Source organism: Glycine soja, chromosome 1 (genome assembly GCF_004193775.1).
Source record: "Glycine soja cultivar W05 chromosome 1, ASM419377v2, whole genome shotgun sequence".
Classification (NCBI taxonomy): domain Eukaryota; kingdom Viridiplantae; phylum Streptophyta; class Magnoliopsida; order Fabales; family Fabaceae; genus Glycine; species Glycine soja.
This window is the reverse complement of record NC_041002.1, coordinates 48,124,127-48,147,298: the sequence shown is the minus strand read 5'-3', so window position 1 is coordinate 48,147,298 and position 23,172 is coordinate 48,124,127. Positions and strand designations below refer to the sequence as shown.

The 23,172-nt window shown below is 32.4% G+C and overlaps 2 protein-coding genes, 1 non-coding gene and 2 pseudogenes across 5 annotated transcripts; 4 read left to right on the top strand and 1 right to left on the bottom strand.

The window, feature by feature from the left end:
- The first annotated feature begins 833 nt into the window (after nucleotides 1-833).
- Nucleotides 834-4,033, top strand: LOC114390301 (annotated as a pseudogene).
- Nucleotides 4,034-5,567: 1,534 nt separating this feature from the next.
- On the bottom strand, nucleotides 5,568-9,891 carry LOC114417665. Of its 2 annotated transcripts, none has more exons than XM_028382769.1 (7): nucleotides 9,617-9,891; nucleotides 9,444-9,500; nucleotides 9,106-9,231; nucleotides 7,736-7,805; nucleotides 6,336-6,428; nucleotides 6,093-6,206; nucleotides 5,568-5,753 (listed from the first exon to the last, which is right to left on the bottom strand). In XM_028382769.1, the coding sequence occupies exons 1-7, from the start codon at nucleotides 9,766-9,768 to the stop codon at nucleotides 5,700-5,702; spliced, it is 666 nt and encodes a 221-aa protein (XP_028238570.1). In that variant the 5' UTR covers nucleotides 9,769-9,891; the 3' UTR covers nucleotides 5,568-5,699. The 2 variants fall into 2 exon arrangements, with proteins under 2 accessions (XP_028238570.1, XP_028238575.1); XM_028382774.1 differs by having other exon boundaries at nucleotides 7,739-7,805.
- Nucleotides 9,892-10,835: 944 nt separating this feature from the next.
- LOC114390210 lies at nucleotides 10,836-15,745 on the top strand (annotated as a pseudogene).
- A 1,460-nt stretch (nucleotides 15,746-17,205) lies between these two features.
- LOC114417647 (glutathione S-transferase zeta class-like) lies at nucleotides 17,206-22,021 on the top strand. Of its 2 annotated transcripts, XM_028382758.1 has the most exons (11): nucleotides 17,206-17,357; nucleotides 17,457-17,568; nucleotides 18,252-18,308; nucleotides 18,419-18,504; nucleotides 18,810-18,881; nucleotides 19,773-19,826; nucleotides 19,913-19,985; nucleotides 20,089-20,150; nucleotides 20,714-20,773; nucleotides 21,046-21,100; nucleotides 21,597-21,706. In XM_028382758.1, exons 1-10 carry the CDS (start codon nucleotides 17,340-17,342, stop codon nucleotides 21,079-21,081), a joined length of 630 nt encoding a protein of 209 aa, XP_028238559.1. In that variant the 5' UTR covers nucleotides 17,206-17,339; the 3' UTR covers nucleotides 21,082-21,100; nucleotides 21,597-21,706. The 2 variants fall into 2 exon arrangements, with proteins under 2 accessions (XP_028238559.1, XP_028238553.1); XM_028382752.1 differs by lacking the exon at nucleotides 21,046-21,100 and having other exon boundaries at nucleotides 17,215-17,357; nucleotides 21,597-22,021.
- Nucleotides 22,022-22,869: 848 nt separating this feature from the next.
- On the top strand, nucleotides 22,870-22,942 carry TRNAK-CUU. Its single transcript has one exon. It is a non-coding gene; the product is annotated as a tRNA-Lys (tRNA).
- The last annotated feature ends 230 nt before the right edge of the window (nucleotides 22,943-23,172 follow it).

Genomic DNA, 23,172 nt, shown 5'->3' with positions numbered 1-23,172 from the left:
AGAAAATTGGAGTTTGAGAGGATCTTTAAAGGTAATCAGTGATAACGATCCAATATTTGTGTCACACTCAGCAAATAATTCTGATGTTCTGTTACATTCATTGTGTTATCTCCCAAAGAGAAAAAAAAAATTTGTAGTCTTAATGGATGGACAATAATTATCCAGCTATCAACATCCTATTATTAAGTGAAATAAAATAAAAACAATGAAGGTATATTTGAGTTTCCCCAGACTCATCCTATATGTTTGATCCTATCGTGGGTTCCAATGAAGGCCGTGATGCGATTTAACGACGTTTTCAAGTCTTGAATTTCTCTCACTTTCGATATAACATTTACTAAATTGCACCCACAAAAACACCCACATCCTATTAACGTTTCAAGATACCAGTGATTAAAAAACTTGAATGTTTAATCGCACTCCTAGAGTGTATGTATTTGGAAAATAATTTATCCCAATATGAAATACATTAAGCTCAATGACACAACACTCTTCTCTGTGTCCTCCTTTGAAAAGTGTAAATGTCTGTTTTGAAAGCTTGAAATGGCAATCCAAACACACCTATCAATCCAACTAGGCTAAAGATAGATAATTGATGACTCCCACTTATGCAGTTGATATTTATTGGGTGCAAATAGTAAGATGGCAGACTAATTATTAAGATGTGTTGATTAAAGAGATAGGGCCTGTTTTATTTTTGTGAATTGCACTTTCTTCACGTGTTGTTTTGCATGGTTAAACAAGGGAGACAATTGTAAAGGAAAAAACGAAGGGCAAGCGCATGCAAGTCCCACATCGTTTGTATGAAATATATGTCGAGTGTTTATAATGAGATGGGAAGAGGCACAGTAGTGCTGGGCATGGTGACTCGTGCCTGTAACCCAAGTGGGAGTAATAAAATGTGTGGAAGGTGTCACCGTGGGAGGGTGTTGATGTTCTGGAGGGACACGGGTCAGCATGAAGGGAGTGTCCTGAGTCTGCCTAGGGTTCCGTTACAGGTGTTCCGAATCAGGCGATGGATTCAATTGTTGTCTTAGCAGAGCAGCGCCCAGTTTGGTGCCCTTTGTTGTTCCTCCAAAACACCAATATCAGCAGACATCAACCCTCATTTTTGTTGCTTATTTATTACAACAATTGTTTTTATAATGCATATGTTTTTGGAGTAAAAAAAGGAGGAGCTTAATTGGCATATATATAGATACATTGATTAATTAATTCTAAAAAGGAGGTATTACTTTATCCCAAAGTGAACCGACTTGATAGAGAAGATTAGTTGGATGCAAATAAGAAGCCTCACATAACTTTGGTTAAACAAAACAAAAAAAAGAAACTGAGTAGGAGAAACCTCCCTCTCTTCTCACTTAGTCTATGCTCAATTATATTATGCATAATTTCATGTGTACTTGTGTGCTTGAACAATGAACCACACAAATTTCTTCAGAAGTATACTGCCAAATAAAACCGGATTGAGAATTGATGAGAAGCTAGCTTGCTTAACATGACAACTGATTAGGAGATTTACTTTTGTAAATTCTGATATAAATTAGGCAAAGTTTGGGCATAATTCTTTCCTCACATGAAGGATCACTTATTGCATGTTCCTTGGACGTGCATTTATTTTTATAAATGTGATTTCACAACAAAATTGTAACTGCCAAATAAAACCGGATTGAGAATTGATGAGACGCTAGCTTGCTTAACATGACAACTGATTAGGAGATTTACTTTTGTAAATTCTGATATAAATTAGGCAAAGTTTGGGCATAATTCTTTCCTCACATGAAGGATCACTTATTGCATGTTCCTTGGACGTGCATTTATTTTTATAAATGTGATTTCACAACAAAATTGTAATGCTCCGTTATTACAGATTGAAATCAAGTTTGCTCTTTAAAGCATGTTTGACTAAAAGGAAGAAAAAGTTCATGCGTTACTATAAATTTGAGAATCTCAATATAAACCTCTCCATTTCAAATCTAATTATAGTCAAAATCAATTTTGTAAAATCAATATCCAAAGCAAGGTTAGCATATGCTGACCTAAAGGCACTCTTAGATGACTTATGCATGTCCTCTTGTATATTTAGGTGGAGGTGGGAACTGGGAAGCTTTTTACCTTGCAGCCAGCAAGAACAAAAAATTAAAGAAGCCAAAGTCTAGTGATTATTGCAGTGTCTTCTGCACCATCACCTCCAAACCAATGCTGAAAAAGAGGATGTGAATGTTATGTGTGGAGCACATGTACTGCAGAATTCTGGAACCCATAACTCAAACTTCACTCCTCCCAATAATGCCTTTAGAAGAGACATGTACACTATGCCAGACTCAAGAGAGTCAGCTACTGATATTAACAGTTAAATATTAGATTAATGTTGTCATTTATGTTATGTTTAACAGTTAATTTTGTTCATCTGCCCTTACACTACAATTATTGACCTTTTGTCTACAGGCTGTTGAAACTGAAAGCTTATTGAAACCAATCCTTTCAGCTGAAGAATTTCCAGGTGCGTAGTTATTGGAGATTTGGATATGTTATGATATACTAGAGTCTTGGTGAACACTGTACATAGCAATGCACTCACTTCTGAATGTTATGTACATATTTATAATTTAAAATTATCTTTTAATTGGGGTATATGTTGCCATATTTATGGTTACTGAAGTGCATATTGTAATTTTTATTAACACAATTCTAATAACTGAAGAGCACCATATCTGTCTTTTCACGTCATTCAATAAATTTTAATTTTTTCTGTATTGCTATTTTATTTGTTTCATATGCTTGGTTTTCCCACTATATGCAGTTTGTGTGCATGGAACCTACAGAAAGAACTTGGCATCAATTCTAGGATCTGGTCTGAAGTGTATGAAGAGATTGCATGTTCATTTCTCTTGTGGTTTACCAACAGATGGAGAAGTAATTAGTGGTAATGTGATATACTATTTAAAACGGATCCTATTTACACATTGAAATTCAAATTTAGATATCTTTGTTTTATTTTGGTTAGGCAAGTTAATTTTCCTTCAGGAATATTAAGGATGGTAGTATGGTTCTCAGCTTTAAAATACAGAAGGAATGACAATAAAGATGTCTATTATGATTGATAATGTAGATTGGTACCAAACATGGAATCCAATTGACAAATTTCTAGTTTTGCCTCTTACCCTTTAACTTGTGTGTTTTTTTCCCAAAATCCAGAATAATAGGAATTTTAAACTTATTTCATGAAAGAGATTCAAATATGGTTTAGCTAAGTCAGTTAGTAACTCAGAAGCAAAAATACCTGCATACGTTAGTGCTTTATTAGTGACTAATAATTTCTTTGCAAGTGATTAATCATATTATAGATAGTTGTTTCAATTTAGCAATACACTATCTATCAGAGGTACCATTAATGATCACAGCTTGGATCTATTAGGATCTCTTTACTCCTTCACAACCTATCTGTTGGAGGGTGGAAACCTTGGAATTGGAAGTCTCCTTTTTTTGGCTGACATGGGCATTACTGTGTCCTATGAAATTTGTTTAGAATATTAAAGTTCTTGCATGAACCATTTTACTGAATTCTTTGAAGAAGACGGTCTCGTCTTATCAAGTACTTATGTGTAGCATGATCTTTAGTATTTTTCAGTAATTCCCTTAGATGCAGTAAATTCTAGTAGTTTGACTGGCCTCTTGTGTACCAGTTACTCATCTACATCTTTTTGTTTTTCCAGGTATGAGGCAGGATGCCAATGTTCTGATCTTTCTAGATGTTAGAAAAGCATTAGAAGGTATGATATGATAATAAGCCAAACATGTTCTGAACTAAACGTGTACCAGTTTTGATTTTTTTTGTTGTTTGTCGATAAAAAGTAAAATCTACAACAAATAAGACTGTTGATTGCTACTTCTATATATTTTTTCCGAAGGTATGAAGCTTTAAATTTTTTACAACAAGGTGATCTTGACTGAAGGTTTTGTTGGTGTTGTTCCTCCCAAGTATTTTGAGAAGATAGAATCATGGCCTAACAGACAGCCCATTACCTTTTAAAGTTCTCTTATAATTTTGCTTTTACTTAGGATCATAGTACGTTGAGGATTACTAGATGATTGTGTAAACCTCTCGCATGAATTACTATTTGATTCCTAGTTTCTTTTGTTCTTTAAAATGATTCAGTTAAGTTTACTTTGGGTCATTGAGTTATATATACTATGTTTTTTTTTTAACAGATTGAGTTATATATATATGTAAAGATAGAGTATTATGTAACATTATCAGTTATGTTTTCATGTTGAATTTTTAATTATTCATCCTTATTTCAAAATTATGCTAGTTACCTTTTTAATCAGTTTTATAGTTTTTAATCAATTTCAGAAGCTTATCCTGATTTTATAGTTTTTAATCAATTTTAACCAATAATATTAATAATATTAGGAGTGTGTTACACTTCTCAGCCAAGCTTTCTCCCATGGCCCATGGGCTGACCTGTAAATTTAAATGAATATGAATTTGTGCTTAAGAAATTAAGACCTGTTTAAACGAGTAGAACAGAGCATTGAGCAATATCCAATGATGGCTCGAATGGCAGTTTGGTGATTAGAACGAAGATAATTGGCAAGGTCTACATAGTTCACTTAAGAACATAATTAAAATGAGAGAACTCACAGAATCACATTTAAACAACTTTGTATTTTTTTTCAGGTCTATATAACCCTACAGTTAACATGTTAGTTACAGTGAAATGTGTAATTTTAAATGTGTATTTTTTAAATTACAAAAAAATGCATATTTTTGGGTTGACCTGCAAATCATTGGGGTCATCCCAAGATAATTGTTTTTAAACTAGTTTTTTTATTTAGTTTCATGATGCTGTTACTCCACTCTCTGAAACAGAAGCAGTGGATCTGGTCAAAACTGTTTTTGCATCAGCAACTGAGATAGATATATACACAGTAAGTTTGTGTTACATTACATACATAAATTACCATTTGACTGTAGGATAAACTTGTAACTTACTGTGGATGCTTTCGCAGGGAGTTAGGCTTCAAATTGCCATCCTAAAATGCTTTACACAGAAATTTATTGTTGGAGATACCAGACTTGGATTGAGAATGTATGAAATGCTTCTAGAATTTTAAAAAATGACGTGGTGGGTTTTTCACATGAAGCGAAATTAAGCATGGTAATTCCAGTGAAATGGATTTGAACAAGTACTAGTCTGTTCACATTATAACTAGACAGTTTCTAAATTATAAGATTGAACAATTTCTGAACAACGTATGGAAGTGAATTGAGAACCAGAGTTACCAAAGTCAAAATGCACCCTGTTTTTGGTCTCCGCAATGCTCCTATTATAATCAGATTCCAAATGCTATATGCACCGAAGGTGAATCATGGCAAATGCATTTGAAAAACAACACAACATAAAATTCTTGAAACAAGAATGCTACATTGTTAGATTGAACTCAGCGAAAGAGTAAATAAGTGGACCAATTAATGAAGTTCAAAAAGATATGGGTAACATCTTCATTTCATTCCTTCCCCCGAGAGTTTGAAGTACTGTTCTCAATCATTTCTACAATTCCAATAATCATGAAGAGTTTGCTTTCAATGATCTTGTGAGATTTTGTATCTAATACAAAAGTATACAAGGTTACAATGTATATGAAACAATATTTTCTTAGATGCTGATGTGAATTCTGCCTAAGTTTTTTCATCATATGGTGTCTTGAGATGCCCATCCTTTCTTCTCCAACTCTTGTCTCAGTGCCTGCCAGCAACCATTATTTTTCATCACAAAAATATTTAGAAAAGGATTTACATTCTCTCGAGCAAATACTCTCTTTATTGTACATAAAAAATATTCTTCAACTCTTGTTAATGTATTTCTGATCATAGTTAACCAAATTTACCTTCAGTTAAAACATTTGAGACTCAAATAAAGTTAAAACATTTAGAATAAAGTTAAAACATTTGAGACTCAAATTTAGTGGATCTACTTGAGTAAAAAATGCTTCACATGACATGAAGGAAAGGGGAGTTTTACCCTGGAACCAAGAATTTCTTTATCTAACTATAGAGAAAGCACATATGAATTATGGAATCATACCTTTATTCTTTTTCTGTTCACATCAAAATCAAAGTTTCCCAACCGAGATGCAGAACGATACTCCACAGTAGAACCCTTACCCGGAGGAAACCAGAACTCAACATCATCCACAAACTGTTAGCACATGACAGAAAAAAGGGAGAAGGAAATTAAAGATGGTTCTTGAATCTTGATATCATCTAAAATGTATAAAAGGATAATTTTTCTTCATGATGAGTTTCCTTAGATGTAAGTTACACTTACCCCCAAGATTGAGCTTTGGTACTCCACACGAATATAGTCTTCTTTCCTTTCAACTATCCGTGGTGAAAATTTGTCTGGTGTTGTTGATTCTATCTGTAAAATTATCCGGAACTGGTTTAACTTTACTTCAATGATTGGGAAAGTGCAAATAACCAGCTATTATTACAAATCGATTAGAAATTAGAAAAATGTTCAAAAACATACCCATTTAAATACACTCTTTATTAATAGTAAAAAATTATTAGAAATTACAAAATCATGTAAGTTCTCACTCTTTATTCAATGAGCTCCTCTCATGACTTCATAATTTTCAATCAATGTTGTTAATGGCGGATGGCGGTTCATGGCGGAAAGTAAAAAATCCGCCATAAAAATATGGCGGATGGCGTAGCGGAAAATGGCGGAAGTCATGGCGGACCAAAAAAAAAAAAAAACATATATATAAACTCATTGAAATTGAAAAAAACAAAGGATTGCATTCAAATAAACTAAAAAAGTTTCATGAGTTCATACAATAATCAAGTACCAACACCAAATAAACTCATTAAAGAGGATGATGGTTCAGCCATTTAAAAGAGGACTGAACAGAAAAAAAAATTGTGGTGTCAAATAGAAAAAAAAATTAAAAATGGGACTGTCGAAAGTAAAAGGGGGTGTCAAATAGAAAAACGGAAAAAAAGCTGCAGACATAAAAAAGGGGTGTCAAGCAGCAAAAACAAAAAAAAGGCTTTGGCCCACCCACCCGTATAAGTCGAGGTCGCGGTTCTGGGTCGTCTTCTCCGTTCGCGTCGCCGTTGTTCACGCCGTGCTCGTCGCCGCCGTTCACGCCATGGGTCGTCGCTGCTGGCTGCTGTGTGCAGCGGGTCAAGCGCGGCTGGTTCCGAGGCTGGTTGCAGGGGTCGTGGCTGGTTCCGAGGTCGCGCTATGTTGAAGCTTCGAGGGTTGCAGCAGCGTTCTGAAAGGTAGGGGGGGTCATGGTTTTCATTAAGTTTTCGGGTAGGGTTGGATCGGGTCAGCCCAACTCCTACCGCGGACAAAAAAAAAAATTCTGCCATTTTCCGCCTCCCCGCCACATCCGCCATGGCCGCCATGGCTATGGCGGCCGCCATGGCGCCGCCATCTTTAATCCGCCACGCCACCGTTATTCGGTGGCGTTTTTTCAGAAAACCGTTACGCAACTCCGCCATGGCGCCGCCATGGCCGCCATTTAACAACACTGTTTTCAATAAATTTTAACCGATAATAGAAAGTGTATTAGAAATAGTGTTACAAAGTGTATATTCACTATCACTCCTTTCATAAATTTTATAAATTATAATCAATGTTGATAAAATGAGGGAAGGAAAAGAAAATTTCAATCCAGTGATAACTCAAGATTTCAGTTCAGTTGCATTTATTACCACGTCTATAAGTTCCTCCATTGCTTCTTCCCTGCTCACAGGTTTTTTCCTACCTTCAGGATTATAGTTCCTGAAAAAGAATGAAAATATTAAAACAAAGTGACATCATGATTCATCTATGTCCAATAATAAAGTTTGGATTTTGGTGGGACCATGCTCAATACAAGGACCAAAGGTAGTGAAAAAAAAAATTTCAAAAAAAGAAAAAGTAAAGATTGCACTACTTTCACCGGCCAATGCGTGTGTGACCAATAGTTCATTTCTTATGTCAAGTCAACAATGTTCAACAGTCAATAGTCCAATATCGGTTGCACTACTTTCACGTGGTTTAAAACGTGATAAATTGTTCCAAGTGCACCATTATCTATTGCAACGTGATTCTCACAAATATGTCATAGGTTCCTTTTGGATTAAATCCAATAAATAAATAAACCCTGACTGCTTAATTATCTCCTAAATCTAGTTGACCAGACCCTCCTCAACACGCAATTTTGACATCACAAGTTACTTGACGAAAATTAAGGCCCAAAAAAACATTATGGAAACACTTTAACTTTGAGCATGTTTGAAAAAGCTTAATTAGACTTATCTTATAAGTACTTGTGTAAAGTTCTGTTTGGGTAAACTTTTATAAAAACATTTACTAGAAAAGAAAGGAAGAGAAAAAATGAAATAAGTTTCTCTTTTAAGTTAAATTTAGCTTATATATAAGTTAAAAAATAAACTTTTGAAGAGTTAATACGAGAGAGCTTCTACCTATTGACTTATACATTAACTAATTTTATAGCTTATAAAGAAATTAATTTTATTTTATTTTCTCTTATAAGTATTTATGTAAGTGTTTGAAATAAATTATGAAAATGACTTAATAAAATAACTTAATGATATGTGATTATGATATGTCTATAAGTTGTTTTCAAATCATGTAAAAAAAAGTTGTTTTCAGATTATTTCAATAAGATTTCAAGAATAATTTCCGAAAAGCTTACGACTTATATAAACAATTTATATATTTTTTTTAGGAAAACATCAACTTGCTCTAAGAATAATTTTTTTAGAGTTATTTATTATCCTTATTATTTATTTTTTTAGAATCTAATAATTATAATAAATAATTAATCTTAATCATTAAATTTTAAAAAAATCAATAATTAAAATAAAGTGAGTACCTCTTTTAAAGTGATTTTTGGAATAACTTTCCCTCCTCATTTTTATTTATTATAGAAACAACTTATACATAAGCACTTACATGATGAATACTTAACTAAGTTGTTTATCCAAACAGACAAGTAAAAAAAATTGCATTTAATTCATATAATCCCATAAATCGAAGGTGAAAATTAAAATAAGAAAAAGAGGGGAACTTTAACCATGGAGGAGCATAATGTGTGCGATCACTGATATTCTCAGAGGTTGACACGCAGTTCTTAGTTGCCGGACACAGAGCTAATGCTGGTGGGTTTTTCTGCACTCCAAGATAATCAGGTTTTTTCCCACTGCACCACCAAAACACAAAACCCAAACTCAATTTTCTCTTTTTTAACCACCACCCATTTCCAATACAATACAAAACTGAAACTAAAATCCAAAAGGGTCTCCAAACCCACCAACAAAATCAAATCTTGAATACAATTTACATTCAAAATAAAATGAAAAAACTAAATTTTCCAAAAAAGAAAAAAACCGAGGAAAAACAGAGGAGGGGTACCCGAAGTTGAAGATGGCACCAATGGTCGCTATTTCACTGCTTCTCAATATGAGTTCTCTTCAATACACAAAAAGAATTGAAATGTAAAGAGATTTCAGAAGATGGGTATGAATAGTTATAAATAATCAATAGAAAGAAGGAGTGAGAGAGTGTGAGTGTGAAGAAGTAAGAACCTTCGGTTGATTTGGTCGGTGGGGGTGTCATCGTTGTGCTTCTGACAGAATACAATACGGGGAAGAGAAGAAGCATTGGTTCTACCATTGTTGTTGGGTTTGGTGATAAACTTGAGGTTGCAGAAGGAGCTTGAAGATGCCATTGAAGCCATTATTGTTGGGAGCTGAAAATAAAGGTTCAAGAAAATTAAGGAACTTATGAACGTATCTTCACATGACGAAATTAGTTATAATAATTTGAGAATGTGACCCGAAAATATGGAATGAGATGTGAATCATGTAATGATGAATATAAAAAGAAGGTGGGTGGTGGGACGCTTCGTTTCCGCAACATTTTTTTTTTGTTTTTTCTTTCTCCTTTTTATGGATTTGGATATTTAGAAAATAAATATATATTTCGATTTTTTTAGAAAATGGACAATTTTGGATACTAAAAATATCCACAAATGCTTATCTCTGTACGAAAAGGTTTTTGTCAAATTGGTAAAAATAATAATGCTTACATTTTTTAATTTTAATTAGTATGTATTTAGAAAATTATGTCTATTCGCATATACATCCGAGTTTCATTTTTTCTCTATTTTGTTTTGATTAGGAGTGAAATAAGGAGGGGGGGAAATACTACTAGAAGACAAAAATAGAGATGAAATAAAGTAAAAAGAATGTTATTACGATGTTTTCTTCGGGCCTAGGATTTATCCTTAGTATGTTTTGGCTTATGATAATTTCTTTTATACGAGGACAAAGTGGATGTTTTAAGTGATGTTTAGATTTTAGTTTAAAATGCAGTGTTTGAATTTCGTAATTAATCTAATGATTCACAAATTCAGTTCCACAGAAAGGAAAGGTTTCGATGCTTTTACAAACTTTATTTCGCTCCAAAGTTCCTTTGCAACTGAAAAATAAAAATAAAAATGCACCGATATATCACCGTCCATGAAAGAAAAGCGTGCTCTTCATTTGAAGCATCCATTTTTTCTTTTGACCCCAGCTTCAGCTATCTAGGTTTAGGGTTTTGCTTCAACTTTACTCATTTTCCCGGGAAACACCATTTAGAATGTTACCATCTTTCTTTTTAATTATGTTGCTGACTCGTTCTCAAAATTTGGTCTTTCGCTATAGAATCATGTTAGGAACAGTTTTAGTTTCTTTTTATTATTGTAAATTTCGTTACTTCTGAATGCGTAAATTTGTGTTTGTCTTTTGGTGCCACAATTAAATTATTGGAAAAAAAAATGCCTTGCTTTTGCTGCTTGATGTGGGCCCATCCATGCATTCTGTTCTTCCTGAAATTGAGAAAGTCTGCTCCATGCTAGTACAGGAAAAGGTAGTAATCATTCCCACACTCTTTTCTATTCAAAGTTTCATTTTTTTTTTTTTTTTGGTTTTTCTTATGTCAATCTTGTGTGTTTGGTTTTGCTGGTTGATAGCTTCAATAACATGATCCTTTTGTTTTTGTTTTGTTTTATGTGCAGCTGATCTATAGCAAATATGATGAAGTGGGAATAGTCTTATTTGAAACTGAAGGTACTCACTCATTTTAGTCTTTACTATGCAATGGATCATGTTGACTTGGTTTTTATTGGTTTCATTACTGATTTTGTTGTCATGTAATTTCCAAGTTTTCCATGCACTGAAAATGGTAGCTATCTGTAATGCAGAAATGGGGAGCAAGACCTAAGAAATTATCGGATCTTCATTGATTTTCTTTTGCTTCTGCTGTGTTTCATTCACATTCTAAATAGAATTTTTGCCGATGAAGCACGGATTCTGACATGACACGGACACTTCAACACGGTTAATGTCTAAAATATAGGACACAAGGACACCACATAACACACAAACAAAGAGATTCTAGTTAAATGAAATATGAGAAACATATGATAAAATATTTAAATTGATGTTATATTCATCTTTTTAAACTAATCTTCTATGATTTTTCAAGTGTATTAGTTATATAAAGGTGACAATTTAAGTATTCAAGCTAACAAAAAGTATTTTTGAAATCAAACACCTAATAAGAAGTGTTGGATAAATGTGGGATGTGTCGGTCTCAAAAACATATCCGACACAGTGATACTTCGAACAAGAAAGATGTTCATGCTTCATAGATCTTTGCCCTGTTGACTAAACTGAGTTTTTACCTTTTGATTTCCTGTTGTTACTGTTACTAACTATCCATGCAATCATGCTTCTATGTGTCACTGGAAGAATCCTGCTTGTACTTTGCTATTTATTTTCTTTAAATTCTGTCTTTTACTGTGATGGAATTTGATCAAGGGCCTTCCTCACCTGTTTTTGTGTTGACATTTTTTCAGATACTAATAATGAACTTACTACGGAAGTGGGTGGGTATCAACATGTGGTGGTTTTGAAAGATACTAAAGTTGTGGATGGAGATATTTTGGAGGCTTTAGTAACAACTGCCTCGAGGAACAACTGACGGTGATTGTATCCATAAAGTTCTTGGTTTTAATACAATAAAACTTTCTTGGTTTTACATAATGCTACTTTTTACTTGTTAATGGTATTTTTTTAATATCTTGTCAAAATATTATATGATTTTGAGTTTTCCGCTGCATCAAAATATTCATGCTTGCTTCTGGCAAAAAGTATATTCTTTTGCTAGTTCTTTACTTTTAGACTATACAAGATGCCGGAGATTTGCATTTCTGGTTACACTGTATTACTTAATGCCATATATCTTTCATTTTTTTTATTTTGCTTTTCTAATCATTTGCTATATATCTCTAGTTCTTTACATAAACAAAACCTCTGTTTCTGTTGTACAATTTGCTTGCTTTCTTAAAGAGCAACTCTTTGTTTTACTTAATTTTTGTCAACAATATTTTTTTTTGCATGATTTTTATATTTAGATTTTCCTGAAAATCATTATGTTTGTCTTATTAAAATCAGGTGATGTAATCAGTAGCAAAACTTTATAAGATTAATTATTTAAATTTCCAATAGGAAGTTGATCCTTTCCTACTGCCATTGATTTTACCTCATCAGCTCACTTTTATCCTTTTCTGCGTACCTTGACTTTGATGTTAGTTCTTGATGCTGTGTCATTGTTGGCAAGGATATGTTAATAAAAAAAATTGGAGTAACAAACAAGGGAAAGAAACGTCTCTGTCTTATTACAAATGCACAATGTCTAATAAAAGAATCTGATGAAGGAACAATGGAAGAGCAAGTTACCACCATTGCCAACCAAATGACTGCCCATGTTATGAAAATGGAAAGTATAATTCTGAGAGGAAAGCTTAGTCAAGATGCAAACAAGGGAATAATGGATGAGAATGATCGCTTATTAAATATTTTTTCAAAAGAAACATCAACAAGACTGTCGTATGTGGAGAATCCAATTTCTTTGTTTGGTGCTCTTAGAAAAAGAAATATAACTCCAGTTACAGTTTTCAGAGGGAATCTTGAATTCAGTCCAAAACTGAGCATTAAGGTGAGATCTATGTATATAAATAAATTTAATTTCCAGCACATGATGAATGAACTTTTTAAATGCCATTTATATTCATTTATCTGATGAACCCATCACAGTTGATAAATCATATCATTTCACATGTTTTTCTTTTTCATTGTGGTATTAGTTTGATATTTAACGTTGTTATGCCATCTTACAAATGTTTTTTTCTACTGTAAATGATTATCAAATATCAAATGCTCCAATTTTGAGTTGTCCATGTACCATGACTCCATGGACAATTTATCACTTATTAAAGTTAAAAGATTTTGAGGCAAGGAGACCGTGGAGGGGCATAGCCAATGTTTTCTCTTGCATCTGCATCTTAATATTTAACATCACATTTCTTTTAATCTTATGTTAGAATAATGAATATAATTTGTTTTGGAGTTGAAGATTAATTATTTACCGTGTCTTTATTTTTCTTTCTTCTCAGTCTATCAAGTAGGTGCTCCATGCAAGTGGGTTATTTATTTATTCAATTTGTCTTTTAAATGATACATTCTAAGTAAAAAAAAAAGCATTTTGTTTTCATGAAAATGTTATTGATAATCAGGTAATGGTTTACAAGAAAACAGCTGAAGAGAAATTTCCTTCTCGGAAGAAATATTCTGATAAGGCTCCTCCAAATGATAAATTTGCTAAACACAAAGTCAAAATATATTATGAGTACTAGAGTTCAGAAGCTTTTGGGATTTACTGATTCTTCTAATGTATTTAGGTAGGACTGTATATGCTTTAAAAGAATATGTTTGATTCGAATTTATTAATGGAGATTTCCTGACTCTTTATTTTTCTTTTCTCCCTGTCTGAAAATGAAATGTTCACAAAAGACACCATTACATGAAAGATGTGTATGTTTTCCTACCTGAACCTGGAAATACAAGAGGCTTGCAGTTTCTGCTGTAGCAAGGGCTATGAAGGAAATGAATAAGGTGGCAATATTACGTTGTGTTTGGAGACGGGGACAAGCGAATGTTGTCATTGGGGGTCTTGACACCCAATTTATCCAATAGAGAAAATATTGTAGGTTTTTTCTGTCTGTTTCTTGTATTTTATATTGGTTTATCTGTTCTGGCTTCAATTTTGCCTCTTCATTTTTATTTATTTCTTGGTTCTCTGATTTTGCTGTGCAGCATGATTCATTTTACATAAATGTACTTCCTTTTGCTGAGGACGTGTGAGAGTTTCAATTCGCTTCCTTCACTAATTTCCCAGCATCGTGGCAGCCAAATGGACAACAGCTAGAGGCTGCAGCTAACTTAATAAAAACGCTTGATCTTGCACCACATGGGCAAGAGGAAGTTTTGCTACCCGACCTTACACCAAATCCAGTTTTAGAGGTACTTATTCTATCCACTCATGTATCTTGTTTATGTTCTCATTTCTGCCTTTATTCACTAATATTTCCATTTTTCTTTTTTATTCTGTTTTTTCCTCTCAGAAGGATTTGAAGTTTCATTTTTGACTTGGGATTGTTTAACTTGAGTTATGATCATGACTTGAGGTTTGAATCTGCATTTAGCATGTCTTGTTGGCTAGAGTTAAGATGTGGAGAGGTATGCTTAATCCTTGCTACCTAGTATATTTTAAAAGATATCAGGTTATTTACCCCACTGAAAATATTAGCATTGATCTCTAATAAACTATCCTCTAACTCCCCAAATAAGGTAATCTTAAGATAAAGTTATCAGATATTTCTTCAATCTTCAGCGTTTTTATTGTTATCTTGAGCTGAAATCGAAGGATCCAGATGTGGCAGTACCTCCTCTTGATGACACACTCAAGAAAGTTACAGAGCCTGATGCTGACCTGCTTTTGCCAATCAAATCTGTAATAGACTCATTTCGTAGGTCTTTGGAGTTAAAGGGAAATCCCTTGGCAAGAGTGTATGCTTTGCTTGCTCCTTTTTGTTACAAAGTACAAACAACAATTGTGATTTACATTCAAAATATCTCGCTGTAGAAAAAGTCAAGGCATTTATTGGGAGGAAAGAGATCTTCTTCAAATGATGAAGAGGTTAAAGGAAAATTACTGCTCAACCAGCCAATCTTGTCGGAAAATCATCTGTTAAAGTCGAGACAATTGGGGATCTGACTCCAGTTCAAGATTTTGAAGCTTTGATTTCACGCAGAGATAGTCCAGATTAGGTCGTGAAAGCAATTAATGAAATGAAAACCAAAATATTTGACCTGGTGGAGGACTCCCACAAAGGAGATAACTATCCTAAAGCACTGGAATGTTTAGTTGTGCTTTGCAAGGGTTGCATCCTTGAGCAGGTAACCATCTCCCTTATTCCTGCACATAAAAGACGGTTAGGATTTTCCCTGTTCAACTGTTAATTCATTTGTTATCACTCTTTAAATTTCTTTGTTTTATCTGCCTTTGCTTTGTAGTTTATTAAATTAACAATTTTTTGTTTGTGAAGGAACCAAAACAGTTCAATGATTTCGTTAAACATCTATGTAATTTCTGTCAAGAGAAAAACCTTCATAGTTTCTGTGAATATCTTGCTTCTAAGGAACTCACCTTGATCTCCAAAACAGAAGCTATAGACAGATTTTTGTATTATGACTTTTGTCGTGATTCAATTCATATAAAGTGTTTTTTCTTCTTTATTGCATAATAATTTGTTATTTGGTTTCTTTATACAGTGAAGTTACTGATGACGAAGCCAGAAGTTTCTTGGTTAAATCTGAACCAAAAAGTTTATCGATTCCTTCACTATATGTGCTGAAATATCTGAGAGCTTCATTCTTATGCCTCAGTAATGATTAGATATCTTGTATAAACAACTGTTTTGGGACAAAAATATAGGAATACATTGTAAATATTATCTGTACTCACCTGAGATTCTGACACTCGATTTCATTTGTGAGAAATCAGAATTTGGCAAAGCTTGAATTCTTCAAGCATACGTGTTTTAACACATGAAACTTTTGCATTCTAGTTTAAGATATGATGTCAAAACCAGACTGTAGAAGTATGATGCAGTTGTATGGTAGATGCTTGAGTAGGTTTATATTTTCCCAATTTCCATGAACTAAGGCTATTTCACTCCAATAGGAGGGTGTGCTGATGGAGTGATGGTCCATTGAATTTTGGTCTTTTTCTGTATGTCTATGTAGTTCAACCTTGATGCATGCTGCATGACAAATTCAAGTTGTTAACATTTAGGAGCCACCAGAAGTTTTGACATGTTTCAAATGCTTCAATGTTTTGTTGTTTTCTAAATGTAGCTCCGGTAGCTGACTATGAATTCACGATCTTCTAGTTGAGCCTGAATATGATAAATTTACAAGAAAAATAATGAACACACACACACACTATACCATAAAACATGCAAACAGGAAAAAGCAAAACAGAACTTTGTTTTATTCTTTTCAACACTAGAACATTTTTGTTTCATTGGAATGCATTGAACTGTAGATTGCAAATATACAGTTCAACGAAGTCAATTTGATTAGTATTTTCCTTTCCTTGCACGGAAGATTATTGCAAGAATTAATCGTTTCAACTTGCATCAATAAGCTTCTTCAGTGCTCAAGTGGACTATAGGATGTTTCAACTTTAAATTAATGGAAAAGAAATGATTGTCATATAGGGCTGGTTTCTTAAAGATTAAAAAAAAAAATCTAACGTAAAAGAATTCAGTGATTATTCTTTAGAGATTTTTAAAAAAGTATAAATTAATTATTTGTTTTGTTGCAAAATTAATTTATTTGTTAATAATTATAAAATTATTTTAAAAAACAATTGATTTTTACGAGAACTGATTCAAAATAACGTATAATTTTAATAAGCTTTAAAATCTTCTCCAGCTTCTAATTATTTTTGAAAAGTGAAACATGAAAAATTGAAAAAATATGTTTTTTTTTAAATTAACTTTTCATAAAAAATATAACAAGATTAAGTCTAAAATAAAAAAATAAGGACACAGACAAATAAAAAGTTCATGCATATTTATATAGACTAAAAACTTATTAAAAAAAAACCGTAACATGATTATAAAGCACTAACATAAATCCAGCAAAAAAACTAAAAATAAATAAAGCACTAACATAAGCTTCTAACGGATGTCGCTGAATTAAAAATAAAAAATATAATAAAACTAGTTTATGTCGTTGACCGTATATCTTTTTGAATGCAAGAACTAGATTTTGTTGAAGTTGTAGCTGAAACTGTTGACATTGAAAAACATAAGAAGAGTAATCCATAGATTTTGGCACCCGCGAATCAGACATGGACCTAGATTTGCGGGTAATCCTTCTTTCTCTGTGCTCTTTTGTTTCATTGATCACTGTCATGTTTTGAAAATTTTCCAAAATGAATATGAATTGAATTGTTGTTGCACTGCAGAAAAGTGGCCATGGCATTGGCAGCAATGCATCACTGCAATCCAATCTTGTGCTGTATTCTTACTGTCATAGCTCTTGCTCATGGCGTATTCGATTTGCTTTATCCCTCAAAGGTTTTTTTTTACTTCTTTATTGTAATTTTTGTTCCCAAGTCCCAACTTCCCATATTAACAATTACACTCGGTTTATATCTGTGTTTGACTTATTTTGAGAAAATAGCTTTGTCGCCAATAACGGTCTTACATGACTCTGAGCAGTATTGGCTCCGGCAAAAGATACCTGTTAAAGATATCAATGGTCTTTAACAACAACAAAAAAATCTATATAGCTTTAGCTTTTGAACTTGGTGTTTTTTTTAAATTGGTAAATTATTTCTCAACATTAACCTATTTCTCCACATGCACTTAATTTGTTTACTTCGAAAAAGTTGCTCTCGTTGATTTGTTCTTCTTTCTCTGTTTATATTTAACCCCTTGTTCATTTCAATTGTAATTTTATTTTTCATTTTCCTTTCTGGGATTTTAGTAAATTCTGATAGGATGATCCCTTCCCCCTCTTCACACACACAATTCTTTGCTTCAGAATGATCTCCATTACAACATTGCTTCTTTTTATTTTATTTTATTTTATTTTTTCAATTGAGAATAACTATATCTGATATAGGTGTATAACGGGAATTCAGAAATTTGATTTGCGTTTTGGATTTGGTTATGACTCCAGAAAATGTTGAATTGGACACAAGGAACTTATATTTCTTGATTGATTGATTTTTTTAATATGTATCTAATATGACTAGGGATCCCATATGAGTACAAAGCAGTGGATCTTTCAAAAGGAGAGCAGTACAGTCCAGGTGAATTCAGAGTTCTATAATATATGTAGTGCTTTAGGATCCAAACTGAATAATAGTGGTTGGTGAAGTCTGTTTGACGGAAAAATCATTCATTTATGCTTAAATTTCAGAATTCGAGAGATTGAATCCTCTGCACTATGTTCCAGTATTGGTTGATGATAATGTGGTGGTTTCAGACTCTTATGCAATATTTCTGGTAGGTCTAGTGCTACAACAAGCACTGAAAATATTGAATACTCTAATCAATTCCACCGCAGAAACTCATAATTTTCTATCATCTGATTATATCAGTCTTAAGGGTCCATTTCTTGGTGACTTGGGTTATTTCAGAAAATATGGATCCTCAAGATGGAATTGAGTGGGAATATTATCAAGTTGTTTGGATTTCTGATGCTCAAGTTTCTTTTCAATAATTTTATGTATGTCCCTGATTAGGTTTTGTGTTCTGTGGTCCAAATTGATGATTCATATCATATCTTTCACTTTTTCCTTTATGGTTAGCATTTGGAGGAAAAATATACTCAGAAGCCACTGTTGCCAGTTGATCCTCAGCTTAGAGCTCTCAATCTTCAGGTAAAACTCAAGATTGATTTGGATTTGCAACATTAATGTGTTGAATCAAGATTCATTTTAACTTTTAATCCTACTGGTTTGGTATCTTCAGAAGCAATTCAGTGGGAAAAAGCCAATCTTGTTGTGAATTGTTATAGTTAAATATTATAGAGGTTTCCAAATATCTTATAAGTTCTTCAGGATGCAAGATATACTATGAGGTACTGATACTTTAATTTGCTTCACATATTCATATGCAGTACTGATACTCTTGGATACGTATCCAATCCTTTACAATAAAATTATGAAATGAAAATTCAATAAATTAAATAAGAGAAATAAAAGCATGTACAATAAAGAAACATAAAAGTATTGTTCCTTAATGAACCAAAAATGGAAATCGTCCTCTTTATGGATGATTTCAAGAAAGAAATGATAATGATAATATTCTTATTTGCAGACAATTGGAAGTAATTTACGATAATGATTTATAATTTTTATTTTGTAGACTAGAAATTATAATTTATTATGCTTTATGATTTTTTATACATACATACATACATATATATATATATATATATATATATATATATATATATATATATATTAATTACACGTATTGTATCCTATATATTTTTAGAATAATCGTAGCTCCACATTGGATATGTATTATATCAGATACACATATCGTATCTGCGCATCATTAAAGATTTATAAAAAGACCATGCTTTGTAAGAATTTGCTCACTATAAAATGATTCTCCAGTCCAATCTGTGGTGTAAACATATATCCTGAAAGGAAATATTCTGATACTGATAGATTAGCAGGCTCAAATCATTGTGCTCTAGCCATGATAAGGTGCAGGTGCTAGATCAAGTGTGGCTACTATCTGATGATTATGTTATTTTACAGGTAGCTAGTATTATTCACTCCAGTATACAGCCTCTTCATATGCTTAATGTTCTGGTACATTCTGAATTCTTGATTTGAAATGCTTGGATTGGCATTATGCTCAAATATTTTAGATTTTTGAAGGTTAAATTTTTCTATAGAAAGATATGGAGAAAATGTTTTGTGCAGAATCAAAACCATGGGCCCAATTTACCATTGACAAAGGTTTCTCAGGTAACCATATTCTATGCTATTGTTTCCTTGTATTTTGAAATTGTTTCAATATTTATTCAGTTCTCTTACTTTCACTTTTACTTTTTACTTGGACAATGTTCAGCTCTTGAAAAATTACTGAAGGATTTTGCTGGTACATATGCCACAGGAGAACATATCTATATGGTATAATCTGGTTGCCCTAAAGCCTTCTTTCTCTTTTTATTTACTATAATGGTTTGCTTCAATATGTTTTGAATGTTTTTTTTAATATGTTCCATGTTGTGGTCAACATCAATTCTTTAAAATATTTCTTGAAGCTAAGCTATTTATTGAAGGGAGAAAAGAAAAATTGTAAATGGAATTTTCTTTACCTTTTCCTCCACCCTCCAATTTAGTCCTTTAAATATTATCTTTTGTTTTTTGTCCATCATAGATTTTGAAATTTCAGTGTGCTGCCAAAATTAGTTTCTCAAGCATTATTCTGTTCTTTCTACTTTGAGATTCTTGCTCCTTTGGAAGTGAATTTTAAATTTCTCTGCATCTTGTTGCACATTCATAATCTTCAAAGGTTTATATGCCTTATCTTTTTCATGCCCATCTTTGTCATTTAAAATGTTTACTATGCTTGAATTGATTAATGTAACAATCTAGCTGGAACACTGAAATTTTCTGATATTTTGAAGTTAATTGCTTAAACTTCCAACCTGGAAAGGCATATCTAACAAAGTAAATGTTGTATTATGCAGGCTGATGTGTTTTTGGCCCCACAGATTACACTGGCAGTTCAGAGATTTGATATTGATATGGTATAGTTCTCATTATTTCTTGATATATTTCTTTTGTTTCAAAATACTAATATTGGTTCACAAGCTTGACTAGTTGGGAGTGGAGATAAAATTCTTCTCTTCACTCTCTTCTCCTTTTTTTTTTCCTTATCAAATTAAGCTTACTTATATTACAACCTAAGAATTAAATTAAAGGTGTTAAAATGCCTCAATATTTTGAACGTTAGATGGTCCTAATAATTTTACACCTTTTAAAATCTGAGTTGATGATTTTTAAATATTTGTTTCAAAAGGTCAATTGTTCTGGGCGAAGGATGGATCTGTCTTAAGGATCTTCAGTCTTACTTGGTTAGTAGTTTTAGATGCTTTGACACCAATAGAGATGCTAAGAAACGGCTTCGGATGAGTTCTCAGTTGGCAATAGTTTGGTGTATATGGTTGGAAAAACATGCTAGAATTTCCATGGCTTGTCTAGTTTTACTGTGGAATCATGCCAAAGGTCTCTTTAAGGGGATTTCTTTGACAGATAGTCAGAGATTGGCATGCTGTTCTACATGCTTCATGCTCTTAGTTTATGTTCTTTTCTCTTGCTGTGCAGTATTTCTTATCCTCATTCTCAATAAAATTATTTTTCTTTCATGAATAAGTGCTTCTGCCTGAGAGAAGAAATCATAAACCCTCTATATGAACAGTTACAATTTGCTTTTGAGTTTTTGCAGTATTTCTTATTCTCATTCTCAATAAAATTCTTTTTCTACCATCAATAAATGCTTCTGCCTGAGAAGAAATCATAAACCCTCTATGTATGATGAACATTCACAATTTGTTTTTTGAGTTTTTGCAGTCCAAATTCCCTACCCTTAGTAGATTGTATGAAACATACAAAGCTTTGCCAGAGTTCCAAGCCTCATCACCACAAAGACAACCTGATGCCTTGATTCATAACCCTTGATTACTTGCGCATCTTCGATTATTATTATATTTTGGGTGTGGAGTTACCATGTAAATTAAATGGTTGTCACAACACAAGGCCTTCTATGCAACACTAATAAATGAGAGAAATAATAGAGCTTGTGATTGAAAAGCAGACACTACACTACTTGAGCTCTATTTAGTAATTTGTATTTACTTGTATTTCATAACCTTGTTTCCTTGTTGAGCAATTGACAGCATTTGTTGTTATATTAAGCTAATGTGTATTATTATATTTTCTTCCCCCTTAATTTTGGAAGTTGTATAAATAGTTGCAATATCATGTAATAGTTTTATAACCTATAATTTTAATTTTCATTTTCATCCCAGTACCCGTTGGGTACTTATAACCTATCCCTGCACTTGCGCTGCACACTTTACTTGTATATAAAATTAATAAATCAATAAAAAATATGATAATAAGATAAATTACTACAAATAAATTAAAAGTATACTCAATTTAAATATAACATTCAAAGCATTCACACATAATATTATGATCCATCTTATATATAAGAAATAATTACCTAATTCAATAAGACTAATATAAGTGGTTGATTAGTTAATTTGTCATAACTTTTAATTTTATTCCAACATTATTCATGATATTAAATGGTTTAAGAGGTGATTATTTTTAAAGATATTTTTTTTAACCAATGAATATACTTTATTTTATTGATTGTTCAGTCAATGTACCTACTTGTAGAAATAAGTCCATATCATTAATAGATCTCTAGGAGGGGGAGGGGGGGGGAGTTGGTTGAGTACTATAGTATTCATACCTGTCTCATTCTCGCAAAAAACGTGAGTAAATACCTTCCCACATCCCTAACTCCCACAAATAGGTAATTACTATTCTTGTTTGTGAATACTTTTATAGGTACCTATAAGGTTTGGATTCATTTTATCATTCGTTAACGCTAACTCTTCAGAAGTGAGAAAATAAAAATATAGTTTTCATTAATCTCAAGTAAATTAAGATCATGAAATATTCTAATTAAAATTTAAGGTAGATATATTTTTAATTTTTACTTTATAGGTATGTACATTTTATAATTTAATGTAGAAATAATTGTTTTATAGCAAATGCCAAACTCCAAGCGTATATTTTTTAATAAAGAAAGAGATTTCTATTATTTATAAAAGCCCGTCTAGCTCAGTTGGTAGAGCGCAAGGCTCTTAACCTTGTGGTCGTGGGTTCGAGCCCCACGGTGGGCGATATTTTTTTAAAAAAATTCTCAAAAACACCAATCAATTATACTCTACGCAAGCTGTACTAATACTACTTTACTCAACAATGCATTCATGGCATAAAAACAATCCATTTAAAAATGATAATTTCAGTTTATTAATTAATTAATTTATTTACTTAATATGTATGTGGTTGCATTTTTATTAAATTTTTAAATGAGCAATTTTTATTATTCTAGTTTATCGACAATTCATTT